Source organism: Xiphophorus couchianus, chromosome 1 (assembly GCF_001444195.1).
Source record: "Xiphophorus couchianus chromosome 1, X_couchianus-1.0, whole genome shotgun sequence".
In the NCBI taxonomy this organism is placed as follows: Eukaryota; Metazoa; Chordata; class Actinopteri; order Cyprinodontiformes; family Poeciliidae; genus Xiphophorus; species Xiphophorus couchianus.
This window is the reverse complement of record NC_040228.1, coordinates 17,787,312-17,814,551: the sequence shown is the minus strand read 5'-3', so window position 1 is coordinate 17,814,551 and position 27,240 is coordinate 17,787,312. Positions and strand designations below refer to the sequence as shown.

At 41.4% G+C, this 27,240-nt stretch overlaps 2 protein-coding genes across 6 annotated transcripts; both read right to left on the bottom strand.

The window, feature by feature from the left end:
- Positions 1-221: 221 nt before the first annotated feature.
- On the bottom strand, positions 222-11,155 carry top1b (DNA topoisomerase Ib). The gene is made up of 21 exons (XM_028024164.1): positions 10,997-11,155; positions 10,675-10,699; positions 9,270-9,366; positions 8,797-8,923; positions 7,796-7,851; positions 7,544-7,654; positions 7,346-7,436; positions 7,184-7,269; positions 6,961-7,076; positions 6,767-6,888; positions 6,564-6,686; positions 6,295-6,482; positions 4,693-4,837; positions 4,448-4,591; positions 4,185-4,370; positions 3,891-3,959; positions 3,667-3,781; positions 3,451-3,578; positions 3,241-3,335; positions 2,890-3,039; positions 222-1,321 (listed from the first exon to the last, which is right to left on the bottom strand). Exons 1-21 carry the CDS (start codon positions 11,027-11,029, stop codon positions 1,219-1,221), a joined length of 2,310 nt encoding a protein of 769 aa, XP_027879965.1. The 5' UTR covers positions 11,030-11,155; the 3' UTR covers positions 222-1,218.
- Positions 11,156-12,139: 984 nt separating this feature from the next.
- On the bottom strand, positions 12,140-27,075 carry ncoa6 (nuclear receptor coactivator 6). Of its 5 annotated transcripts, none has more exons than XM_028014144.1 (17): positions 26,933-27,075; positions 23,334-23,671; positions 22,758-22,913; positions 22,540-22,662; positions 22,023-22,151; positions 21,128-21,934; positions 20,860-20,982; positions 18,729-20,016; positions 18,527-18,645; positions 17,908-18,371; positions 17,587-17,820; positions 14,491-17,464; positions 13,548-13,598; positions 13,410-13,440; positions 12,991-13,032; positions 12,626-12,759; positions 12,140-12,522 (listed from the first exon to the last, which is right to left on the bottom strand). In XM_028014144.1, exons 2-17 carry the CDS (start codon positions 23,629-23,631, stop codon positions 12,476-12,478), a joined length of 7,020 nt encoding a protein of 2,339 aa, XP_027869945.1. In that variant the 5' UTR covers positions 23,632-23,671; positions 26,933-27,075; the 3' UTR covers positions 12,140-12,475. The 5 variants fall into 5 exon arrangements, with proteins under 5 accessions (XP_027869945.1, XP_027869953.1, XP_027869971.1 ...); XM_028014152.1 differs by having other exon boundaries at positions 17,587-17,817; XM_028014170.1 differs by having other exon boundaries at positions 17,587-17,814.
- Between the last annotated feature and the right edge of the window lie 165 nt (positions 27,076-27,240).

Sequence of the window (27,240 nt, the reverse complement as noted above, 5' to 3'; positions counted from 1 at the left end):
AAAACCTTTCGTTACGGTTACAGTAAGAACCGGCCACTGTTTATTGTTTTCATTCAGCTGTTCCACAGCATGTCATTGAAAACAAAAGACAGCAGAGATAAATTCATATGGAAGAAAGTGATATTAATATTGAGGATTATTTGCTTGAATGAATCTGATGAGCTCGAAACAGCTTGTTTTTAATTCTACTGTGTAAAAGATTAGGATAGCAGACAAATAGAACAAGGTTGATGTTTTATTCTGAAAACTACAAAGCTCTAAACAACAAGCTTTCAAATCAGCGTGGGATTGTGTGATAAGTGATCAAATAACAAGAAATATTCATGACAAAAGCTGTTCATTCACATTAGAAGATTTCTCAAAGACATGTCCTGCTCTATTATGGCATTACAAAAACAGCACACCTACAAGGATAAATGATGTGATCATTTTTGGCAAAAATCCAGACCCTTCTGTCAGAGGGAACAGTCTCTTTGAGCTCTGGCACACAAAAACATAATGCTTCAGGCATTTTAAGTAACCGAAATCACCGTTAGGCCTTGCTCACTGTAAGACTGAGGAAAAACACACACACTAAAGATTTGCAATAAGGGCTTTTTGTTGAGGATGCATACAGCACACGCTTCAAAACAAAACAAAACAATGACAATATGTACATCCCTGAAATAAACAGCATGGATAAAACTTGACATTCTGTGTGCTAATGTGTGTTAGCATAGTGCTAGAGTTTAGTTCCTCGCCGTCGCTGCTTTGTCCAGCTTAATTTAAACACCACCTAAACATTCGTCAAAACCATCATAATCTCTTATGTTAGTGAAAAAACATAATAATTTATTATTCTATCAGAATTATTATTCCATAGATCAGATGGCTTAGCATCTCAGAACATTTAATCGGACACAACTTAATACTTAACGTGATCATGGTTGCGGGAATACGGTCAAAGAGCTGCAGCTACATACACAATATCATAATGTTTCTAAGGAGAGATGACGTATGGGGCAACATGGTGAAATCTTTCAAGAGTTGATTTTCGCCTGTACACAACCGGTCGATATTTACAGCATGATTATTAAACCTGTCTGTGATCACAGCTTGGGTGCCGTCCTGGCTTCGTCCCACAGCCATCGCACAGTGGAATCGTTTCACATCGGCGACAAACCATCTGTACAATCAAAGGCTTGAGTAGAAATGTTCAAATAAAAATACTAAGTGCAGTTAAAATTCATAATCCTTTTCGGCCATGTCGATCGCCCAGGCAAACTTTTCCCTCTGGGTCTTGTTGTAGATCTTCTCAATTGGAATGCTCCACTTCTTGCACCTGGAGAGAAGGGAAGACGAACCAATTAGGGACAAAAATATGAGCAGTAGTTTGTGCTTCTAATTCTAACTCTTCTTCACTGAAGCAAGACTGGACAAAAGTTATTGTATTTCCACGCGGCTGCTGGTTTTGTAACAATTTGTGGAAATTTCTGGAGTTCTTTTAGCTGAATAAAAGATATGATCTCTCTCTAAGAACTTTCAAACTTTTCGGTCAGTTTTGATGAGGAGGAAATAACATTATCATGTTAATGGTGCCGACGACGGAATGGGATAAACAACATTTCTGCAAATCATATTCAAGAGCTTCAGATGTATTCTTATTTCTTAGGAAATAATGGTTGCCTTTAAAGTTTAAAGGCCTCTCAAGGCCTTTAGATGGTGTCTTCCACGGTTTAAAGTTTTTCAATTGTAAAAAAAAAAGAAAAGAGGTTGCCAAAAACTGAGTTGGACCCATGTGCAGAAAGATGGCAGTATCATATTGAAGTTGACGTATTGAAAAGAGTAGAACATGTACAGGTACTAAAAATAAATATATGAGAATAAAAAAGGTGACAGGCAGGCAATTGGAATTAGAAGTGAGAGAAACTGGCAAGCTGATAAATGTGGGGGGCGGAGTGATTAGTGGAAACAGGACCGGGTGAGTCTAATCAACTGCATAAATGGCACCTGTGAGGGAAATTGAATTATGGTAAATATGTATGAATTAATCCAAGAGGACTTAACTGATACAAAGCGAATAACCAGAACTAAAACAAAACACAAAAGAACACCATGAAAACAGAGCTGGGTATCAACAACACAACAGAACTCTATCAAAACCAACTCACCATGTATCATTTCCACTTTGTATTGGCCTATCAGAAAAGAACTTCATAATAAAATATTACTTGCGTAACTTATGTATTTTAATTTTATTATTATTAAAACTATTATCAAATTCCACAAATCCTCAATACAGTAATTTAGCAGGATGAAGTGAACAGGCAGGATCCTGTAGAAACACAGACTGTTGAACCAGCTAACCTTTTCCCCCTTATTGTCACAGGTCCTACACTGTAAACCAGGTTTCCAGGCACCACCCCGTTACTGGGACCCCCCATCCCTTACACTAAAGCAGGGAACATTCCTTCATCCATTGTGCCTGAGGACAAGTTTCTCCATAAATAGCTGTGGAGCATCGTTTAGGGAGGGCGGGCCACTGTTCACCCCTTTCTCTGAGGCATTCTGCCACAGACAGTTCCTCATGGACTTCCCACATGGAGGAAGGAGAGCTGTTTGGGGACGCTCCCTAGCTTTCAGAAACAAACCCCATTGTTCCTGGCACTCACACGCTTTTTCTTCCTCTTATTTTCATTCTGCAGCCACTAGCTTTTTTACCTCTGCTGCTTCTTTTCCTACAATGCAAGGCCATTTCCTGCCTTTTTGTCACCGAAGTAGATGTGAGGCCCACATGGCCAGCCACACACAAACAAATGGCTGGCCTGTGCATCAGTCGGTTTTCTACCCTAACGTTCCAGCTTTTCGACCATAGAATTCCCAGCGTCGGAAGAAAGAGTGCGTAAATACCAGGCAACAGAGATGCGTGGATCCAGGTAGTTGAGCTTGGAGGTGCCCAGAGCAATCTGCTTGTTCTCCTCTCTGTCCGTGGCTTGTACCTGGAGTTTCATGAGCTGCTCCTCTATCCTCTGCACGGCTTTACGCTTCACCTCTACAGTCCTGAGAGTGAGAGAATACAGAAACAAGGACGTTAAAATAAGTCAGAGATTTTGATGAAGAAATAAAAACACACATCATGTGCACATTCAGCGGTGGAGGTTAAAAACGTATTTCCTTTCTACCCCAAAATGGACAGAGAGTGTTAGGGAAGCGATTGATTAAACACTTTGCTGACAACTAATAGCGCTCAGGCGTCCTTACTTTCTACTCTTTTCATCATGTGAGGCCTTGTGATCGGCCTTGGCGGCCTTCAGCTGCTTCCTGGCTGCAGACAGCTGCTTTTGTTTCTCGTCAATCTGCATCACAAACACACGGTGGATGAGGAAATTAGTGTAGATGATGCATCTCTTTTTGTTAGGTTTTTTTTTTTTTTTTGCTTTCTAAAAAAAACTTTTACTAAGGCATGGTTACCTTGGTCTGAAGATTCTGCATGGACTTCTCAAATGTTTTGGGCGGAGCTCTCTGGTGGTTACACAGAATGGCTACAGCTCTGTTAGCTCGGTTGTATGACAGGATCTTAGCTGGGATACTGTCTTCAGCTGTGAACCCAACAACAACAGAAACGGATAAAGGAGAACGTTTCAAAGAAACACAGATGGTTTAGTGAATAGAAGTAAAGCTGCTCACGGCAGGTAAGTTCTTTGAGCTGCTGCTGCAGGGTGATTGAGGCATTGTAGGTACGGAAAACTTTGGCTGTCAGTCCATCCATCAGCTCCTGTAAGTGCTTGTTGAGGATGGAAGTCTATAGGAAATGCAGAAAAAAGACGGATAGCGTGTAGGTGAGGAAAAGTACCGCAGACCTAAATGTAGCCCGATCACATCCTGAAGGCAGATTTTGGCGCTTTTCTTACATTCAATCTGTCAAAGAGGTCGTCCTCTGGCTGCTTGTTCTCCAGAAACAACTGAAGGTTTTTAAAGACCTGAAGAGACATAAACAGAGGATCGATGTGGATGAGAAAAACTGTACAAGTTGTAACCCTCATTCTTTAATTGCATTCACTGTTGCACCATAACATTTCTAATGAAAAGGGGAAAATGACATCTGAACATTAGACCACTATACAGCACAGCAGCAGCATGTGAGGGTCTGTTTTGCTCTACTGTGATTCTATGGTGTTGTTGTTTGTTGTCATTTTGCAGCTCACCCGCTTCTCCACTGGGATCTTATTGTAGTAGCGGATGGAGTCTTTTCCCAAAAAGTCGAACTCCACCACATACTCCTGCTCGTCCAACTTGGGATACAACTTGATGTGCTCCACCCTCAGCGAGCAGCAGCCGACCGTGTCTGCCGTCTCACCTTCCTCCTTCTCATTCCCTGCCCTCAGAGCCAGCTACACAGGGGGAAACGCAATGTCTGAGTTTATTGTTTCCACTTAATTTAAGACAGCAATTACGGAGGTTTACTCACCTTGTCAATAAAATACAGTGCAACGGCCCTCTGCCGGATCCTCATCTCTTTTGACTTCCAGTCGTCTCTGTACTGAGTACGAATCCGATCCACGCACTTTTTTAAACGCCTGGCAGTCTCATACTTCTGCCAGTCCTTCTCCCCCTGCACAAACACACACACACAAATACTTTCTTTAACAGAGGTAAAAATGTTTTTAAAAAAAGGCTAATAAATGCATGGAAGGTTTGAGAAAGAACAGACACCTTGATTCTGGAGCTCGGGTTCAACATGATGTACTTGATGGAGCCCTGGATGTTCTCTGTCCAGGATACTAACCAGGTCACCTTGTTGTCATGGCGAACCTCCTTCCACTTTGTCCCTGGTGGAGGTTTGGGTTGCTTGGAGTCCCTGTGGGAACAAACAGCTGGTTTAATATAAATGTTGGTGTATGGTGGACTAATTCCACCAAAACTACTATTTTACATCCCATCAGTAACAGCAAAGTCTCACCCGATACAGAAAGACTGAGGTATTTTTCATGATAAACACTGTCTGTAAGATATTGTAGTGTAGAGATTATAACCAGCATGTGAGGATCAACACATCCTCTCTGGGTTATGCAACTGTTGGCTTTCTTTTACAGGAAGAATACCTTTGACACACTGCCAGTGGTGTATCTGAGTGTGTGCTCTCATACTGTTGCCACTTGAATAATAATATTCTTGCCACTGAATAATATTCATTTCCCCGTCTTTTTGATGGTAACTCATTGCTGCAAATTAATTATAAAAAGAAACACCACGGCAAGGTTTCACGACTATAAATTTAACAAAAGTCTATAAGAAGCTGCCACAACAAGATGGTAAGAAGGAGAGAAAGGTAAAGAAAGAAGAGTGTGAACACAGAGTTGAGGATGATAAACAAATGTGAGTTATAATTCTAAGGAGGAACTCCTGCAAACTGACTCAATCTCATCTGACCCTGCAAGATTCCCATGATGTGAGTTAACCTAACTGGATTCAGGTTGGTTTGACGGGGCCACCTTGTGGTATACTGCAGAACTAGGTGCTATTTTCACTGACCTCCTAGGCTTAAAAATAAATAAAATATGATGGCCATACAAACAAAATCTAGACGAAAATCAAACACAGAAGAGATGACTCTGTCTTCATTTTAAACAATTAGAAAAAGTCCACTAATTTTTTAAATTTATTTTGTACTAAAACATTGATGTGCACTCAGCCAAAAACCCAATCATTCATAGGATAATGCTGTCCCAGGAAGGTCTCCTCTGAGGATTCATAAATGAAAATAAGAACCAATGTTAAGGTCTACAATGATGGCTGCAGCAGCAATTAGGTGGTTTGGTTTTAGCCTGAAACGGAGCGGAGTTAATAAAGCAAAAGATGGTCCTATTTTCATAAAAGTGCACTTTTATTGAAGACAATCTTTTAAATGTTATTAAAAGTAGAAACCTTACCTGAGCCTAAAAGTGAGCCTTGGTGGACTCCTTTTAAAATGTTAAGATAATGTAAATATGTGGTTAAAAAAGAAAAGCAAAATAGATCTCTAAATAAAGATAATGTCTAAATATTAATGAAAAAAAAAGATAGCTTCAACGGGCTAACAACGCCTGTCTTTTAATGTCTTTTTTGACACATGTAAGTGCCTCTTCCTTTTCTTTGGCTCCCCAGGTAGAGCTCTCTGGTTTCAGCAACATTAGGATCGAAGAAACTGTTGTTGAACCAGGACACAAGAGTCATAACATACTGGCAGGAGGAGGGCCATCTCCTCAGGATATGCATTAATCACTGAATTTGCATTGTTATTTGTATATATATGTAAAAAGTCAATTGAATCCGTACTTGCTACAGTTGATGATGATGTCTTCGGGTCTAATGCGTCGTTTCAGCATTCCCATCTTTGGATGGTCGCCTCGTCCTCGGAACAAACCCGGCGGCTCGATGCGAAAGTTTCCAATCCTTTCCTTGTGATTGTCCATGATGCAGAAACCATACTCCTGAAGGATCCGCTCATTTTCCTCTTTGATTTTCTGAAAAACAGTTTTGAAAACACATTAACTCGTTCCACCGTATTCTAAACACTGATAGCATCCACATAAATGAGCACCAACCTGTTTCTCCTCCTTGGACATCTGTTTGCGAGCCTCTGATTGGGCTTTGAAGTACTCACTCATTTCTCTGAATTCACACTTGTTCAGATCTGTGATTATTGACTTCTCTTCTGATGTCATTTCCTAAAACACAAGGAAAATCAATGAAATATTCTCTGCTTCTTTTTCTGAACTCATACATATTTCATGGGGATTCTCCCCACCTTCCTCCAGTCTTTATAGAAGTTCTTCCTAAAGATGTCTTTAGTGGTGTACTCATGATCTAACATCTTGGCAAAGAAGGTGGCCACTTCCTCAGCGGGAGCACTAAGCTTCATTTGCTTACCTAAAAAAACATTGCAATCTTGAACAATTAAATCTCTGTGACTTGGAGCCTGATTTTCAAGGTGATACTCACCATCATAGTAGAATTTGACTTTGTTGGGCAAAGGCTCATAAGGTGGAGCGAAGACTGGGCCCTTGTGTTCAAGAAAGCGCCATTTAGAGCCGTCAGTATACCTCTCCTCCTCCCACCTAAAAACACAATCAGGGAAGAAAAAGATCAGCCACCCAGTAGCCTATCGGTACTTTGATTGTCATTTCCTGAGGAAAAGAACAATTTGAGCTGAACTTTATCTTACCATTTCCATTTCTCCTCTTCCTCTTTTTTGCCTTTCTTTCCCTCTGTTGCTTTCTTGTCTTTCGTCTTCTTTTTGTGCTTAGTATCCTAAAAGACGCAATGTACATGATTTAATATGAGGTTTCGTCAACACAACTCAACAAGGCTCGTTAAACTGGTATACCTCCTCCTCTTCGTCATCTTCATACTCATGTTTCCTCTTCTTGGCCTTCTTATCGTGCTCTACCTTGACTTTCTTAGGCTTGTATTCAAACCTGTAAACAACTCCTGCTTTAATAAAGGTTCAATTACAAAATAGCTTAAAATACATTTTTAATTGCAGCTAATTGCAGAAATTTCAATATATTTGAATGATACATACTCCTCCTCATCATCATCCTTCTCACGTTTGGGGGCCTTGTTGTGTTTGGGAGACGGATAGAAGCCATTGTCATCTTCCGGCTCGCTTTTAATGGCAGTGGGACTTCTCTCTCTGAATCGCACATTAAATATCATTTAAGTAAACCAAACAAACACATACATTTAGTGATGCAATAGCAGGCTAAGCTGCTGTCTAATTGTACTTGATCATTCATATATTATATATATATAATAATAAAGCAATACTGCGAACCTCACATATCCATTTTCCTTCTCCTTTTTAGGTTTGTCAGGATGGGATGATAAACTCTGTAATAAAAAATAAAAACTCCTTTAGTCAAAGTTAATAAACAGCTGGTCAGCTGGTCATAATTTAGTCAGATTGACTAAATTATGTCCAGCTGTTGCGTTTTCTAATGTCTGGAAAATACAAGGAATTCTAGAATAGGGCTGCACACTGTTGCAGCTTGTTGAAGTAGCTAAATAGTAAATAAAGCCCTCTTTTACTCTGGTATTTTGGCCATAAGTATAACAGTGACAGAAGGGTTTAAAAAAACGGCATCTTTTGATGAGATAAAGGCATATTATGGAGTAGGAGAAAGTGGAGGGAGAGAAAGAGGAAGTTTAAACATTCTTTGTCCTAAGTCTTAAAAGGGCAACATAATCTCTTGCAAATAAGATGGATGAGCTGCTGAGGACCCAACCAGGGCATCGGGTATGAAACATTACATGTTTCACTAAGACGTGGCTGAAGGGTCATATCCTTGACTCCAAACGATACTCCTCCCCAGATGATATGAGATGGGGCAGAGACAGTGTAATCCACGACATTCTGCAGTGAAATATTGTGCCGGCAGACTCGATGTTGAGATGCTACCTCTAAGATTTGGGGATGTTCACCAGTGATAGCTGAAAACCTAATTTCTCTTTTAAATTAATAAATTATTTTCAAATTAAGCTGAAATAATTAAGTAAGCAATTGTTTTAAGAACAAAATAAAATCATTATGCAAAACTAAAACAATAGTCTGAAAACACTTTTCAAGCCAATTCCTAAAGTAGAAAAGCAGGGAAGAAAACACGGATGGTTCAATAAATAATGGCTAGAATAACAAGCAGATGGTTGAATGCAGCCCTGCTCTATTTTGTTTTACCATACTTGTCCAGACCTGTAAAATGCTTAGATCATAAGCACCCAGTAAGCACAAAAGTCATCCAGCTCACAGTGACAGACACTAAGAAGGAATCAACAAACCTTATCCTCTTTCCTCTTCTCTTTGTCCTTGTCTTTGTGTTTTTCTCTGTGTCTGTTTGTGCTACCGTCACTGTGCCTCGGCTTCTCTTTGTCTTTGTGTTTTCTCTCAGAGTACTCCTTATGTTCGCTGAAAACCACAGAGGTCACAAAGTTCCAATCCAAGAGGTCAGACAGAGCATGTCAGTGACATAAACTTCTGTAACACATCATCTTTGCTGTTATACCTCAGGACACCACTATTTCACCAAGAACAAACCACAACACATGTTCTGCAGATGTCATTACTGTGGCTGGCTTACATCAACTTTACTGATTTAATATTTCAGAGTTTTCTTAATAGTAATCCCAGTAATATTTGTGAGCATATTCCTTACATAACATTCTAAAGCAAGCTATATAGAAATCAATCTTGAGACAAATGGAAAATAGATTCATGTTCTGTTCTTAACTTAAGAGAGAAAAAAAATGTGTACCTGTTGCTGTGCTTTATTTTCTCTCTTTCCTTGTCTTTCTTGTGATCTTTGTGTTTGTGCTCCTTTTCTTTGTGCTTGTCTTTATGTTTGTGAGAGTCTGCGACACAATGAAAAGATCCAACTGTAGTCACTCATAAAATGACAACTTTAACTTAGTTTGGTGAAAAAAAACAAAACTTTAAGGATAATCTTGGAAAGTATAAACGCTTCCCAGGGCGCCATAATTCACATAGAGCCTGGATATTTATTGCCACGTCTGATACGGATGTGTAAAGCAAACTACAAGACCAACAAAGAAAGAAATTTAATGGGCGGATTAATTTGTAGGCCAACACAAATCAGAGCTAAAGCTGTGATGTCTGAGGGAAAAATTATCCATGTCATTTAAAATGTCTTTTTTTGAAATATGAAGAGTGTGGTCTGCATTTGTATTCAGTCTCTTTTATTCTAATAATCCTAAATAAATGCAACCATTGCTTCAGATGTCACATAATTTGTCAAATATAAATGATCATTTCAGTTTCCACTTTACATTGTTGTAAAGTTTGTACAATTGCAAATAAAAAAATAGGTCTGTATTCATAATGTGACCAAATGTGACGTCTCAAAGATATAAATACTTTTAGCCACTTAGAAAAAGCACCACTAATAAATACCACTTGAGCACCAACAAGTACTTTTTGATGAATTTGAAAAAACCCCCCCCACCAAATAAACTATTACTGATATGGGAGTTAAATATGTTCCCACTTTTTTCTCTAAGATCAGTACAAATGTAACCTAACAGAGAGATAAGAAACTTTCAACTTTTAAAGTGTCACATAAGGGGTTTATAATTAGATTAAAATAGCATATGCTTTGAGTAAATGTGTGCAAATTCCTCTAGTTTGGATCAAAGTTTCTGAACCTATATCTATTTTCTGTTGGCGGTGCAGTTAAACGGCTCTCTGACAGGGATGGAGGCAGAGAGCAGGCGGTGCTGAGATGCGATAAGCGCCCCGCTCTCGCCTCCATATCACGGCGGACAGCTGGCTCGCTCAGCGGCGCCCTGGATGCTACACACAGAAAAGAAAATGGCGCAGAGACTAAGTCCTCAACCCCAATTCCATCACTTTCGGCTCCAAAATTCATCACAATTGCATCCATATATCATCACACTAAGGCATGCAAAATTGACCAGAGATCAGCCTCTTTCAGAATATTCTTTTACTTTTGAAATCCGGGGGTGGTAAATGCTCATTTTAGACCCTCTTTTTGAACAATAGCCGCAAGAGAGTGGAGGAGAAGGGACTTAGTCTCTGGGACGCCATTTCTGTCCTTTAAAAACTAACAGTAGACAGGTACCAGCGGCTACGGTTAGAAACTAGTTAGGATGAATAAAGAGAATCGTCAGAAAAGGACCTACCACTTCCTTTAGATCCAGAGTTGACCTGAAAATTGTGAGGAAAATATTTTTATTATTTCAATTTTAAAAACGCCGGTAGGTTGGCTGTTCAAGTTACAACTGCAGCCTAGAAATACGTTCCTGTATCAAAATACAAAACAAAAAGGGCACAAACAACCTGGACACCTGGAGGGCTCCCTCTGCGAATAGTTGCTTCAGTTTTCAGAGTTAATCAACATTTATTTCATAACGTGACGGTTATTACTCATATTATGTCAGTTGTGGTCGGAAATCTTGATTTAAAACTACCGAGAAAAAACCTCGACTATGAAGCGAGAGCTACCTGAGAGTCTCCGCGTCCATGATCCCCACTCATGGTCAAGTTGTTTTTGTTTGGAGAGCAGATAAAGTTATCACTGAGAGGACGACAGTCCAGGATGCGAGGTTCAGGGAACCCTCACTGACAGCCTGGAATGGAGTCCCAATGTTTGTCAACTGCGCATGCTCACTCTATCAGAGAACTCTCTCCTTGTATAAACATCTATGAAGGCTGGCATTTATTACTACTCTACACCAATCATAGAAGTTATAAACACGTCGGGGTCAGTCTTGGCATTATGGAAATTCCCCCAAACTCTTCATCAGGTTTGCCCTCACCTACTCCCGTGGCGTCCAAAGCTGGAACCCCGCAATGGATTTTTACATTCACAAATTAAGAGTCAAACTAATGGAAGTTATATTGATCAAAACAAGAGAAAAAGCAAAGGTTAAAACGGATAAAATAATTTGTAAGTCCATTAAAAAATACTATTTTAATTTTTTTTATTTTCTTTGTGTGTGTATATATATATATATATATTCAAATACATTTATTCAGTTTTTTTCAGATACAGATTTTGTTTTCAGATTGAGATATTTTTCCAAGATTTTTTTTCCCCCCTCCATTTGGGTTTTTTTTCTGTTTCTAGTATTTCAGCAATTTTAGCAAAACTATTGATGGAAGGAAAAGGGCTTGAAGCCAATTGCATACCTTATAATTTACAGGTCTATGCACAACCTATGGTTATGACACAGACACCAAACGTAAGAATGTGATCTTGTGTATAAGGATAAGGAAATAATGTCCGTAGTGTGGCCTGTCAAAGCCTTAAAGTGGGTAAGCAGCTCCAATATTCTTGGAAAGGTTGGAGTAGAATTGCTTCCTTTTCACATCGCCAGGTTTTCTATGCAAATAATACAGGCAAACGCAGAACTTACCAAAGGGACTCCTTCTGGCCTAAGAGCATCTTGGAATGAGCTGAAGAATGTCACTGGGGAGAGACCCCTCTTAGTTGCCTTCTTGAACTCGTTACCTTAGCGACCCTATCTCAGACAGCCATTAAACCGTTAAATGGGCGGACAGGACACAGATGTAAGCACAATCAATACTGGTAACATAAAAAATCTGAAATCAAATTCAACATAATTGACCAAAAGAACCAGCATGTCATTTCACAGAACAAAAGCAGTAGAAAATTTAATTTGATTTTACAACTTAATCATACAGTAAATGGTGAGTTTCATTATCAATCTTCATGATTAATCCAGCATTTTATAGAAAAAAATAGCACATTCACACAAACTGTATACACACATTCTAGCTACAATCACACATAAGCGTCAACAAAACAATAGCTTTATTTTTTTTCAGAAAACAATCTGTACATAGTATCTTCCTCTAGTTTAAGTTTTAAACTGAGCCAGAGAAACTAAGGTCAACTGATTCACAGCAGAAAAAAAAACATTTACAGTACAGTTCACAGGTAAACGACCACCGTTGTGCCTATTTAGACTTCCTTCGTTTGGCTTGGGTGGGACTTGCTGCGGTTTCTGTAAAACCAAATACATCGGTTAGAGAAAACTTTATAATGTCTTACGTCACACTTATGTGAAAGGTACTGACTTTGAAACATCACTTCGGTGTTTATTGTACCTTTGACTGCAGCACTGGTTCCAGGCCTGGCTGACCTCTTCCGGACGCCGCTGTCTACCGCCGGCTCCTCCTCTGCCTCCTTCTCAGCTCGGGAGCTCCGTCTGCTTGGCCCCTTGGGCTTCTCCACAGCAGCTCTGGGAGAACCACAAAGACAAACAACAAACAAGGAGAGAAAAACAGGACGTGGATCTGTTACTAACGAGCAACCATTTCTGCTTTACTCAACATTGTAATACCAAAGAGGACTCTGCTGTTTTTCCTCATCTACCACAGATACTGTCCATCTTCATCCCAACAGCATCCACGACTACGTCGACATGATCACTGCTTCTGCCTTTGCAGCACAACCATGTCAAAATACATACCTTGGGACTATGTTGATGGGCGTCTTTCTTTTCTTTGCCCATCTGTGATAGAAGTGGAAAAACAGCGGTAAACTATCAACTGTGCTGAACAAACAGTTTTACCACCTCACCATATCATGACAATCCCAATGTGGAGATACAGCCATGTGGTAATGATCTGCCTTTGATTTGACATGCTTTAAATATCATATAATCTCATGCTAATCATACATACCAAGTCCGAAGGCCTTTGCTCATCACGTACCCCCATGGCCAACCAAACAAACCTCCAAATTGTTTCAATGGAGACAGAAATCCCCAAGAATATCCCAAGATTGGTTTTGCTCTCCGTGAAATTAATGTTAAAAAAGAGGACAGCTTAGAAGCCCCGCCACCCAAAACAAGCAGAGAGGACAGCAACGATAATTTTGGAGCCTTACCCCTGCTCTGAACCTGTTGAGATGTCTTCACCTGAGAAACACAGGAGCAAATGATCTATTAGGACTCTAAAGTTTCCAAAAATGTTAATGCTTGTTTTTTTCTTCTGGAAAAAAAAAAAAAAAAAAAAGATAAATTACCCGTCTTCTCAGTTGAGGCAGGCTCCTGTGAGGCTTCTGGCTGCAGCGGTGCTGAAACATAAGGAGAAACATCTACAGTGGTGGAAAACATCTAGATGCAAACCGTTTAAAAAGCTACAAGAAGCAGCTGTGTGTGTGTGAAAGTAAAGCAACATCATGTGCATAGTAGCAGATAAATTTGTTGGCACCCTGATAAAATGTTTAAATAGTTCTCAAATAAATTTGCATAGAATCTAATTTTTAATTAGACATACTGAAGATATAAAAAATGTGCAAAAACCCCCAATAACAACCCAGAGCACAATTGTTCCTCATCAATTTCTTTAAAATAAAAGTAGCGGAATCATTTTTCAAACTGTATAAGTTAATCAGCTTTTCTAGAAACATAATTAAATCTTAAGTAATCTGTGACAATTTTTATTCATCCCCCAATTATTTACTGTTATGTGATTTTAAAAAAAATTCTGCAGTTATCCATCTTTATGTCAATTAGTAGCTTGGAGGGCACACAAACAATAAGCCTTCTGGTCAGGTTTGAAACAAAGGATGAAGATGTGGAAATGTCCTATTTCTCACTACTAAGTGTGATGGAGGTCTTGTGATGCTATGGGCCAGTTCTTTTTCCAAATGCACCAGGTCTGTTATGACCCATTTACAATAACATGACATCAGGTAAACTCTACTAGTAATCTTGATGAATGTTACACATGTACTCAAATTAACTGATAATTATTAGAATTTATTAATATTGGCAGATAATGGTGCTGCAATATGCTTTCTTTTTATAAATCTTTGCTATGGGTGGCAATAAATTTGTATGCATACGCAGACAATAGCCCTAAAATTCCCAATTTAGGGCCAAAATGCAAAAATCAGTTAACACAGGAGTGACAATACGTATAATAACAAGAGGAATATTTTTCATGGCTTGCTATGAATGTACCTGGGGTGGCCTGGGTGGATTCAGCTGCTGCTGCTTCTGCTGGCGGCGGCACAGAAGGCTCTGCAGCTGGGACATCTGTCTGGCTTGCTGGAACTGCACTGGGAATACCAGTAGGTGAGGAGGTGATGCGGGAAGCCTCACCGGGTCCGCTTGCAGCAACAATCGGGAGAACAGATGTTACAGAAGATTGTATGGGAGGGACTGCAGAAAGCAAAGCACTGGAAGAAACCCCGGAGCCAACTACAGTCGCAACGGGAGCTTGAGAATTTACAGGTGGTGGCTGATTTGGGACTGAGACTGGTGCAGGAGCCTGTCCAACAATCTGAGTAGGAACTGTAACTTGACTGGGGATTTCTTTAGAAATCACAGGTGGATTATTATTTGAACCAACAACAGTAGTATGAGGAGCTTGTGTTTCAGTCTGATTAGCAGGATGTAGAAAGACCTGCTGTGGGGCACCCCCTGTATGACTCTGCAGAGGCCTTTCTACAGTAGTTTGTTGGGAGTCGCCTTTGCCAGAAACGGATACAGTGACTGATGTGGGCATTGGTTTCATTTGGGAAGCAGGGGATGGAGGCACAGGACTCTTTCGAACAGCCATGGGGCTGGAGCAAGGAGGTGGAGAAGCCAGAGGTGGCTGAAAGGAAGCTGATACAGACGGGCCTGGGTGGGGAGAAGGCTGATGCACCGGGACAGCAGATTTCTGAGAGGAACTCGCCTCACTTGGAGTTTCTGGTTTGATGCTTCCTTGGTTAAACTGCTGAGGAGCTACAAGAGTACTAACTGGCCCTGATGGCGACATACTAGTGGTTATGTGGACCTGTCCAAGACCACTCCTGTTAGACTGAGCGCTTGTCATGGTAGCCCCTGTTGTTTGAGAGGAGCTAGGGGCATGAGAAAGATGGATGTTTGCAGCTGAGACCTGTAAAGACCCCACCATGGTAACAGACTGTGATACGACTCCTGAATTAGGTGCCACAGAGGAAGCTGGGACCTGGAAAATTGGGTTAATAAATACAGGTGTAGTGGTAATAAATTGTGCAGGTCGAGGGCCAGAGCTCTGATGCCGGATGTCTTGAGGTCTTATATTCTTGTTAGGGACGGCCACCATGGTGGACACCATTGATGTTGGCACCTGTGAAGTAGGTGCAGATGTAATGGGGTTTGATGTAACAAACACTGTTATCTGGTTGGGGGAAATGTTACTAGATGACGCGGGGATCTGTATGACTGATTGAACACTAGTCACAGGTTTTGGACTGGGGCTTGGTTTGACAGCTGAACTGGCAGCGTTTACTGCAGAACTGGCACTAACAGAGGAGGCAAAAGTGTTCTGACCGGAAGCAGGCATACTGGTGCTTAGACCTGGATTGGCATTAGTGTTAGTGCAGACCGAGCTGGTAAGAGTAGCTGCTGGATTTACATTTGAATTTACAAAGCTAGGTAATGGGTTGTGTTTAAGACTAAGGGTACTACTAGAGTTTGCAGCAGTGGATGGGTGCGAGCTTGGAATTGAAGTAGGTGGCAAGGCAGAACCACTGGTAGGAATTAGAGCAGATCTAGGTATAGCTGGAGTTTCATTTGCGGCAGTAGCAGGAGCAGCGGCTGTAGTAACGACAGATGTTGACTTATCTGTGTTCTGAGAACTGCTGGATACAGGTCTATCTGGATCCAAAGCAGACTTGTTGTCATTTCCTGTTTGCGAGGGCCGAAGTGACATGTTTGGAATATTTGCGTTATCCAGTAACTGGTTAAGGGATGTTGGAGCTGCTTTAAGAGCAGGTGAGACCTCTGAGTCCTGTCCAGTAGCTAGATGTGTTGGGGGTCTGTCAACTGTGTTGGCCTGCGTCTCAACATCAGGTTTGAGAACCTGATGTGCTGGCATACGAGGGCTTATTCTTGGCGATGACAAATCTCTAAATTGCTGTGTCTGGGCTGGAGGTTGAGCAATTGGTCGCTGCTCTGGTGGCATTATTCCCTGATTTTCCCTAAATCCATCAACAGGGTTACCATGAATACCATGGAGGGAGCTCTGGCTCTGCTGTGTCTCTATGGCTCCGCCAGCTTGTGAAGGCATTGATACTGGACTCTGTGGTACAGAGGAAGGACTTAGCATCATGGTTTGTCCTTGAGGGTTAACCATCTGCTGCTGGTGAGGAGGGCAATTCATGGTATTTTTTGTCGCCTTCTGCCTTCCTGGACTTGGAGTGGCAGACTTTCGACTGGAAGCCGGACTCGACCTACGACTGTTGCTAGGACTTGCCCTTTTATTCTGACCCCCAGACTGTTTATCTTGCTTGGCACCTAAAACCCCTACACCGGCTCCAGCAGACTGTTGATTGTTAGAGTTATTTCCTCCTAAATTGCCGTTATTGTTGTTGCCTGGCAGAGTAAGGCTAGGGGGAGCCTGGCCTATGGCTTTCAGAGTTGTTGGGTTCAAACCTTGTTGGTCAAATCCCCTGTTAAGGTTTGGCTGTCTTGGAGGAAGAGGAATGTTAATTTTGGGAGGAAACAAGCCTGCAATGGATGCGTTTAGTCTCTCAGGCGAAAGGTTAATTTCTGAGGGCTCAGTGCTTGGTGGTCGATTAGTTGGAGTGAGGGGATGGTGGTACGGCCTAGGGCTTGCTCTGTTTGGGGTTTTGGGTCTTGAGCTCTGTGAGGACGTTGGGACACTGGGAAAATGAAGGCCAGGCATATGGCCTCCTTGCTGGGGCTGAGTGGTTAACTGCTGCTGAGGACTGGCCCCAGTATGTTGAGGCATTGTTGTTTGCCCAGGACCTTGCTTCATCATTTGAGGGTTGGACGTCTGGCTGGAAACCATCTGCTGTGTCCCATTTCCAGGTTGGACTCCAATTTCTGAGCCAGCAGGTCTGTCTTGCTTTGTGTGGGGACCAGTGGAGACCTCCTCAGACCCACTGCCTTGAGGTCCTTGTCCTACATCTGGATGAGACATTCTTCGTGCAGCACCTGAGAGCTGGAAAAGATTTTAGAAAGTATTTTTAAAAATTCTGATTACCTCTGCACTTTTAATCAAAAGTTATCTTTTGATTATCAGATATAAATGTTTATATTAAATTCATTAACATTAAGCCTTACTTGTGGGTTCACCATTAGGGGCATCCCCCTGGCTTTGTCAGGTGAGGGTGGGACACCACCATGCCCTTGAAGGTTAATCATTACAGGCATGTTTCCCTGCTGCGAAACAGGGTGCCTCTGCACGTCTGTTGGATTGCCTAAACTTCTAGGAGGAAGCTGCCCTCCTGGGGGCATGGGCATGCGATTCTTGGATTCCTGTTGCATCTTTATCATCATCATCATCTGCTGCTGCTGCTAGAATGTAGAGACAAACTTTAGGAACGAGATACAGCTTCTGATGTTGACAAGAAACAATACCATTAAGTCACACAATACGTGTACCTGTTGTTGTAGGGTGGGCTGTTGCAGCTGTTGCTGTTGTGATTGCTGTTGCTGCTGTTGTTGTTGTTGTTGTTGCTGCTGCTGCAGCTGATGCATCTGTGGTTGACTTTGTCCTGGTGTTTGTGACCCTGGCATCCCTTGCTGTGCTTGAGCATTCTGAAGATTCTGCATTTGTATCATCTGCTGTTGCTGCTGCATTTGTTGCAATTGTTGTTGTTGCTGCTGCTGTTGTTGTTGTTGCATTTGCTGCTGTTGCATTTGATGTTGCATTTGCTGCTGCATTTGCTGTTGCTGTATATGCTGCTGTTGCATTTGCTGCATTTGATGATGTTGCTGCTGCTGCTGATGCTGCTGCTGCTGCTGTTGTTGTTGATGTTGTTGCTGCTGCTGCTGTTGTTGTTGCTGTATGTATTGCATCGGTACCTGTTGCAGAACTCTCTGTTCTCCAGTCTGATTTTGAAAGCCTATTCAAAACAAAGAGGGTCATAGTCGTAACTTAATAACAAATACAATACAATTTTATAAATTAAAAGAGTATGCAACTGTAATAATTGTTTGACTAATTACTGACAATTTGTACTGAATAGCTAAAGTTTTTTTTTTTTTCCATAAAATGTACCTGAAGGCCTATTAGGAAAATCGGGGAGTTTTTGCCCGGAGCTTTCCAAACCCAAACCCTGCTCCCCACTTAGATTTGGCAAATCTGCATCTTCCATGCCAACAGTCCCATCAAGGCCACTGTGAGGAGAAACAAAATGAGCCATCTGACAAAATAACCAGTTTAAGCATTCAACATAACTGTAACAAATAATTGTTATTACCCAAGTCCCTCGACTTCCTGCTGTCCATCACTCTCTTTGGGCTTCTTCTTTCGGGGTGGTTTCTTCTTTTTGGGTTTAGCTGGATTATCCCCACCAGCTCCCTGCTTCCCCCCTGGTCCAAACTGGCTTGCTGAGATATCACTCTGCAGTAGGTTGACCAGCAGTGGGCTGGTCAGTGTAACATCTTTGCTAACAGGAAAGCCACCGGGCTGTCCACATGGTCCTCCAACTGGCATTTGACCAGCGAACTGTGGGTTGAAGTTCATGCCATGACCTGGAAAGTGACCATTACCCATCTGCATATGCTGGGGGCCTCCCATCATGCCTTGCTGCTGCTGAGCTTGCATATCAGGGACCATCTGCTGCACACCTAACTCCCCTGTCCCACTATTTGGATCTCCAATGACATGTGGATGCTGCTGAGCGGCCTGTTGTTGCTGCTGCTGCTGCAACATAACTTGTTGTTTTTGTTGCTGAAACTGTTGTTGCAACTGTTGTTGCTGGTGTTGGATGAGATGATGGCCAGCAGGAAGTCTCATCTGTGGCCCATGCATTCCCATAGTTTGATTAGGATTGCCAGCGATTGGGATCTGCTGAGGCTGTTGTTGGTTCATCTGTTGGTGCTGCTGCTGCTGCTGCTGCTGCTGCAGCTGTTGCAGCTGATGCTGTTGCTGTAACTGCTGCTGCTGAATCTGAGCCATTTGCTGCTGCTGCTGTGGAGTCATCTGTTGTGGGCCAACCTGGCCCTGGAACTGAGGCATGTTACCAGGAACATTGGGCGAAGGGCCACGCATCATTTGGCCAGGCATAACCCCAGGTGGAATCTTCCCTCCAAATGCCTGTTTGTTTCCTTGCATCTGGTTGGCAACCATCTGCTCCATTATTGAGTTTTGTTGTTGTTGCTGCTGCTGTTGCAGGAGCATGGCCTGATGCCCTTGGCCTCCAACCATCTGACCCTGCCCATGCATCACCCCCTGGCCTTGCTGTGGCATCATTTGCTTGGGTGGGGTCATCCCTCCTCTCTGCCCTTGACCAATGGGCCTTGAAAGGACAGTCTGACCTCCACCCTGGCCTTGAACCATCTGGCTGGGGGAGGAGGACACAGGCTGGGCCTGATGCTGGAGGCCCATCATTTGGGTCTGGAGGCCAGGCTGCTGCTGGCCCATACTAGCCCCAGCTGTGGTGCCAGGGGGTGGTCCCGGCATACTACTCTGACCAGCCATTATATTGGGTTGAGGGTGGGGTGGTCCCTGCATCGAGTTGGGAGTAGATGCTGCTGGCTGGGCTCCTGAATTGAAACAGAAAAAATATATATGAAAGATTGTAGAAATAAACATATTCATATTTTACATCTCGAACTAGACCAGTAGTTCCCAAAGTGTGGGGCACGCTCCATGGGGGGGGGTTGGATGAATAAAAACAAAAAACTGTTACACGAAAGTGTTTCGCTGTAAAGATGGTTCGTAGTGTGTTTTGTTGCAACCTTAAGTGTGAAATAAACTTCAGTGGAGTTTGAAAACAAAATATGACCAACAAGTGTATAGGTTTCCGTCTGGTTGAACGATGTGTGTGCCCAGTTGATTTTTTTTTTTTTTCTTTTTTGGGGGGTGATTTTATGGTAATCCATAGGGGGGCCCAGAAAATCTTTGGGAACCACTGAATTAGACAATCTAAACTTTTGTGCAAATTTGGTCTAATTTGGCAAATCATTTTGTAACATTCCATAAATTATAAATAAATGACAAAAAATGTCCAATATTACTCTGATATTTAGGAAATTTGGGTAATGCTAATAACCTAAAACAAAAAATTTGGTCTGATGTAATAATGGTGAATGAGGTTATGTCTCTTTATGCAGTGCGTGCAAATAAATAGCTTGAATTTATGTACACTGTTGTAGCAATGCATATTTTTAAAAATGTCGGTGTCCGTTCTTCTCTGATTATTTTCTTCTCAAACACAAATCTAAAATAAAATTTGAGAAAAATGTCAAATCTTAAAGAAATTGTGAACATTGAGTGAAGAACAATGAAATATAGTTTACATTAGACCAATATGATCAATTTCCCCCAATCATACAGTCGTCCTTCTGCAGTGTCATTTGAATTTTTCTTATATTATTAGTTTTTACCTGTGTGAGACATTTGTTGGTTCTGCAGCTGCTGAGTTGCTACAGGGGCTCCTGGAGTGCCGCCAGTCACCTGACCTTGAACAAAGTTCATGTTTGGAAAGCCCATGGGACGTTTTGCCATGCCTGCAATCAGTAGTAATTCAAGAAACCATCATTACATTAGAAATCATAACTTTATAGTGATTGTTCTATAAAGACAAAATTGCATCATGCTTTAACATGCATGGAAACCAAAAAGAAAAAGAACCCGTTACCAACAATTACTCACCAGGGTGGACTTGGGCTCCCGGCTGCCCATGTTGGGGCATTCCCATGAATCCTTGCTGCATGTTGCCCTGCTGGCTGAGAGCCGCTCTGCCTGGTGAGCCAACACCCTGGGGGAACCCTTGAGGAGTCGTAGGTCTCTGAGCCATCGTAGGAGGCGTCCCAGGAGAACCTTGCTGAAATGGAGATGAGGACGATCCAGGTGACTTGGCAGTGATGTTGCTCTGTGGTCCAGACGTTGACGGTACGGGCAGCGGGGGTCTGGGTGGTCCGCTGACACCACCTGGACCAGCCAGTTGGCTTTTAGGTTGTGGCGTAGCAAACTGACCCATTCCTGCAGGCTGTTGCTGCTGTAACTGCCCCTGTCCCATTGCATTAAATAACTGCCCCGCCTGCTGGCTACCAAACGGATACGGGGGTGGGGGATGGTTGGGGGTTTGAACTGTAGCCAGTGACGGTGGGCGTTGAACCATTTGGTTTTGAGGGGGGAGTTTTCTCCAGGCAGGGCCTCCTTGGGCTGCTGGTGGCTGTAGTACGCCAGAGGGCAACTGATTCCAGCCAGGAGGCACACCCATCGGGCCCGTGGGGTTGAATGGAGGTCGAGGTCCGAGCTGGGAGAGCTGAGCCTGCTGCTGAGCTTGTTGCTGGGCCTGCTGCTGTTGCAGTGTGGCAGGGTTGATTGGTCTGCCTGCCTGCAGAGCCTGCATGTGATGAGCAGCCTGAGCAGACATGGGGGCTGAAGCATGTGCAGCACCCTGTTGGTGCTGAAGCTGCTGCTGCTGAACTGAAATCATCATTGGATCCATCATATCTGTGACAACAGAGGAATTTTGTTATGCAAGTGCTGTAATGTATTTGCAATTCCAACATCAATCATTAGGTGAAGCAGAAATAAAGACCTAAACCTGTCTGCAAAGGTGGTCTCTGTGCACGAGCGTGCATCTGTCCGCTGCTGCCTGGCAACATAGGCTGACCCACCATGCCAGGCCCACGTGGAACCATCGACGGATTGGGCATCCTTACCCCGCCTTGGAGAAAAAAAAAACATGCCACCAACTGTGAAAACATGCATATTTTCCCTCCCCACTTCATACGCTACTTTGTGCAAGTTCATGACATAAAACCCAAATAAAGCACCTTGAGGTTTGTGGCTGTAATGTGACATAATGTAAGTAAGTTCAAGGGGTATGAAGACTTTGCAAAGAATTGTAAGCAAATCAATCAAAATCAATATTCTAAAGTAAGCAAGAACAATAGCTAAAAAGAAAAAATGAATGCTGAATAAAACAAAAGAAAAAAAAACCCATTCACATTGTTTTTATAACTTGTTCAGACTCAGATGTCTTCTGCAATATAGTTTCTCATTCACTGGATCATCTGTTGCTATAGATTGAGAAAAATTAAGTAAACCCGTACCTGGGCCAGGCTGACCTGGAAAGCCACCATCCATTCTCATCTGACCAGGTGCACCAATTGGTCCATTCACTCTTACTTCTTGTCCTCTGTTTGGTCCAACAGCCACATTGATTGCTCCCTCGCCTGAACATTAAAACATAAAAGAAAAGCAGTAAATATGGATTTGCATGTTCATTAAATTTCCAAACAAATCAATTTATGAATTATGCTTCTATCACCTTCTATTTGCACAGAGAGAATACCCAGGTCTCTGAGCTGCTGCTGGTTGTTCTGGGCCAACAGTCTGAGACGCTCTGCTGCATCTCGGGGAATGTTGAAGGTTACCCGGACGCTGTTCCAAGGCTCTACACACTGTGGCTGCAGCTTAGCAGAGCCTAAAAGATGATAATTAGATATAAATACAAAGTGATTCAAGAACATATATTTCATATAATCGTAGTGTAGTTTTTGTTTCTCATGAGTGTTACAGAACGATAAGATGGAGATGGAAAGATAAAAATGTCTAGAACACACAAGAGCTCACAGAAACAAATTGTGTGACTTGTCAAAGTTTTTAGGGCTTGTATATCTTATGCAACGAACTGCAAATTCTTTTAATATAAAATCTCATACATGTTATATTTTCACACTTATCAAAGCCTTTAAAATTTAAGAAAGTTAAAACCACCTAATTAGAAGGAAACATAATAAAAACTGTGGGAAAATAAAGCCATTTTTCCATTATAAACTATTATAAACAGAGGAACATTTTATCTGATTAATACATTTACTATGTAACAAAAAACAAAACTAACCCATATTAAGCACATTGGGTATCCCGCTGAGAACCGAGTCAAGTTTCTGAGCAAAGTTCTCATCGTTCATGTTGCCTTGAAAGGCAACAAATACTGTGGAGTCCTCGTCCTTCACACCGTGCTCTTCCATCCCGTCTGCCTTCTTAACCTCGTCTACTTCAGTTGTGTTGCATTTATGGCAACTATCAGCTTCTTCGACTGCATCGTCCCCAACACCTGAGTCTCTGTCTGAATCGTTATCAGACTCCAGGGGCTCAGCCTTGTGGGACACATCAGGCGGGGTCTGTTGGTGAGCCATCCTCCGCCTGTACTAGGAGTGGCGTCTGAACCGTTTTAATCTGCCATGACATGTAATAAAGACTCAGGTTAGAACATCTTCCAAAAAAACAACAGAAATGTCAAAAAACTAACTAACTAACTAGGTTGTAGTACACAAAATTTAAGCAATACAAAGTCAAACATATTATTCCTTCCTAATAAAAAAACAAGCCAAGCACTCAGAGGAACTATATTTGCTCACTGCTCAGCTTTTAATTAACTTAACTCATTTTTTTTTTGATGGCAATCAGAAATGACTTGTTGACATAAACAATTGTTAAAGCAATACTGATATTTACAAAACCACAATCGCAAAGAAAATACATAAAAACACTTGTACTGCACTTTGGAAAGGTAAAAACCACAAAATGCTTCACAAAAACTAAAAATACATCAAACGACCTAATTTAGGGGAGGTGGGCTAAAAACAAAGACTTTATAACAAAGTAAGGGCCTGAATGAATGACATACTTGGTAGGCTACAATTTCTCAGTGGCCAGAGATTCCGATATTATATTTGACTAGAAGGACGGACTCTGGACCCTAGACCCTTGGAGCAGATGTCGATTTTATTGACCAAAAATAAAGAATTGACGAATGAGCATTTTCATGACAGAAGGAAAAAAAACACCAGTGGAATTGTGCCTTAACTGCAATTAGTATCAATATGCAACAATCGTCACACTCACTTTTTTCCACTTTCGAGCTGCTCAACAAAACCTTCTGCACAGTTCTGAGTACTCAACATTTCTCAAGTAGTTGGAATACAATTAGCACATACTTGTAAAAGGTTATACATACATCCCTCATTTTTCCCGCACGGCTTACAGCATTAACACTGGTTTAATCCTAAACCTGAACTCAATATGTGCTGTACTCAACGTCCTCTAAAGTCAGAACATGGCCGCCACATCAGAGCAGCAAAATAGACTTAGATGCTTATAACAATATGGAAGGAAATGTTTTCTTTTTGTGCTTAAATGCATACAAAAGGAAAGATGAATTTCTATTGTTATTGGACTATATTTCTTTAAGTAATTAGCAATCTAAAAAGATACAATTTTTATCTTTTGTCTGATATCCTACTAGGGAATCCTCGACATGGTTGGGTTATTATGTTAGGTTTCACAGAATTTGCACATTTCCTTTAATTGCTTTCAATCACCCAAAAATCTAAAAGTAAGAAATCAATTGACCAGTTTTTATTTCTGTGCCCGAAGCCAGTGGGTATTTTTTATCACCTGATTTTTAAAAAAAACCTTATTTAGTAAATGTATCTTTCTTTGCCAATTTTTTGGATATCAAACAAATGTGTACTGGTAGACTTAAGTGTGATGGCTGAAGCCGTAGATCTGCTCATTTTCTGTTCCTCAAGAGATTTGCTGATGAAGTTTCAGATGACCCACATGCAATGTGTTAACAGATCTGCTCTGCCTTACACACAGCCTCTGAAGGGAAGCAGTTTCCTGGTGCACAATCACGCCAGAACCATTTGTTCTGAGACCCTCTGCAGATCAGAACTCAGCTATATCTGAAATATTGCTGATTGAAAGGGCTGTTATTAATCAAGCAGCATCCTCTTCACCATTCACTGGAGTCTGTCTATCTAAACCAAGTATTATCAGGTATTTTACATTTAATGTCCACACAGTAATAACATGAAAGGAGGTATGAACAGGCAACAGATTCTCAGGACATGACGATGAGTAAAAATACCAGCATTTCACTACAAATAAGGTACTTACTCATACAAAACAAAATAAATAACATAATCTATTGTTCTAAGCTCTAAAAAAAAATTAACCCAGATGTTGCAAAAGTAAAATGTTGAAAAAGACAGTTTATGCATAAAGTTTGATCGTCATTATTTCGATTTTAAAACAAAGACTTAAAATTTAAGTCACAGCAAACGGGGCTACATTACCCGTTTGCTGTGTTGCTCTTTTTAGAGTAATGCAAGCACAACATGTTGATATTAGCAGGTCGATTGGTTGGGTTGCTACCTGCTGCCTGGCCCAGGTAGCCAGGCAGCATTAAAGGAGCCACGATGCTTAAAAAAAAGAATACAACACTCCTGGATTAGTAACTAAAGCTGTCCAGTTTTTCTGTAGTAAAATCGATGGGTGTTGCTACTTTAATTTCCACATTATTCTCTTTAGCAACAAAAAAAGTGTTGAATCCCTCTTCTGCCACCTCACAGACAGTTATGGGTGCAAATATATTGTAATAGTGATACCAGTGTGTGTGGTACTGATGTGGCAAAGGACTGAGAAGCAATAAGAACCACCTGTTATATTCCAGGTGTCAGGAATTTTCATGTTTAATGCCAAAATATATTGACTTTTTGGACTATGGATGATACGAGTGAAAATCACAAATATTGGACTAAATTATGGGCCAAAATCTACACTGAATGTGAACTTAAACATAATTGTGCATTTAAACGAGCATTGTTGACACTCAAAGGTTGGAAATATTTGACTAAATTACCTCTAAACTTAGATAAGTCTGTCACATATAAAGTTTCAAACAGCGTATAGAACTCTGTCTACAGTAAGTTGTTTCTTTTTAAATGTTCCCAATTCCCAAAGAGGGGCCACATGGGGAAATTAAGAGTCAGTGAAACATTTTGTACATTTAAAACGAATAGACATGTGTTTTTTTTAATGTACACAGTCCGTTCTCAATCATGAAAGCAAGAAGAAAAACTTAATATCACATTATGACGGAAGCAGCACACACTAAACACACCTGTAGGTCACATCAATTTGACCGGTGATGTTCAGTCTATCAAAGCAGATATATCCCAATTTTAGAGGCGTCTTTTATCGATGTCAAGTGTAGTGTGGTTTCTACCCCCAGCCAGTTAATATCACACGGTTTAAATGGAGCACTTTAAACGAGGTCCAGCTTGATTGAATGATGATGATGGGGCCCAGCAGTAGTATGGGCCTTAACGCAAATAGAAGGTAACGAAATTCCCGACGGAAACGCTCACATAGTTTCATTTGTCGTTGTGCACATTCAACCAAGGGCAGACAATGTCTACACCCCACATCTTTACGTTTTAGGTGATGCATCTTAAAAATATACAAACTGGAAGTCAAAACTGTTCATCCTACCGTCTCCGTCAACTACAGCTAATTCCAGCTAGCAGCCGCTAGCCAGCTAACAGAAAAGGTAAACTCATCACGAATCCATTGAAGCGCCTACGCTTAGCTGAAAAAATCACTTATTTTAAATTTCTACACCTTACAATTAGTAGGAGCGAAACACCTTACCACACATAATCGTGAGGAAATATGGTTAACCAGTTGAAATCTGCTTGCTAGGAAGGCTAACAAAACATGATTCTCGTTAGCAGGTTAACAGAACGATTTCCGATGATGCTTTCCAAAATAAAACTACAGTTGTGATAAAAGATTGAACAACGTCGTTAAAAAAAAATAACTCACTACAGTTTGCTTTATTTAACCCTCGTGTGTGTCTGGATATTTTATGTTTTTAAATATTATTTTCGCCATCTTGATGTCTTGTACGTGTGTTAAATGCGCCTTTCCTTCCCTGCAGTTGTTCCCTTCAAATGTTT

Coding starts and splice junctions, on each gene's coding strand:
- top1b (XM_028024164.1), bottom strand. CDS start 11,029: ATGAGTGGGGATCATGGACGCGGAGACTCTCAG. Junction 4,592..4,692: donor ACCCGAGCTCCAGAATCAAG/GTGTCTGTTCTT, acceptor GTGTTTGTGCAG/GGGGAGAAGGACTGGCAGAA. Junction 3,960..4,184: donor AGATCCCAGTGGAGAAGCGG/GTGAGCTGCAAA, acceptor ATGTCTCTTCAG/GTCTTTAAAAACCTTCAGTT.
- ncoa6 (XM_028014144.1), bottom strand. CDS start 23,631: ATGGCTCACCAACAGACCCCGCCTGATGTGTCCCACAAGGCTGAGCCC. Junction 22,914..23,333: donor ACCCAATGTGCTTAATATGG/GTTAGTTTTGTT, acceptor ATCATCTTTTAG/GCTCTGCTAAGCTGCAGCCA. Junction 22,663..22,757: donor TCTCTCTGTGCAAATAGAAG/GTGATAGAAGCA, acceptor TTTAATGTTCAG/GCGAGGGAGCAATCAATGTG.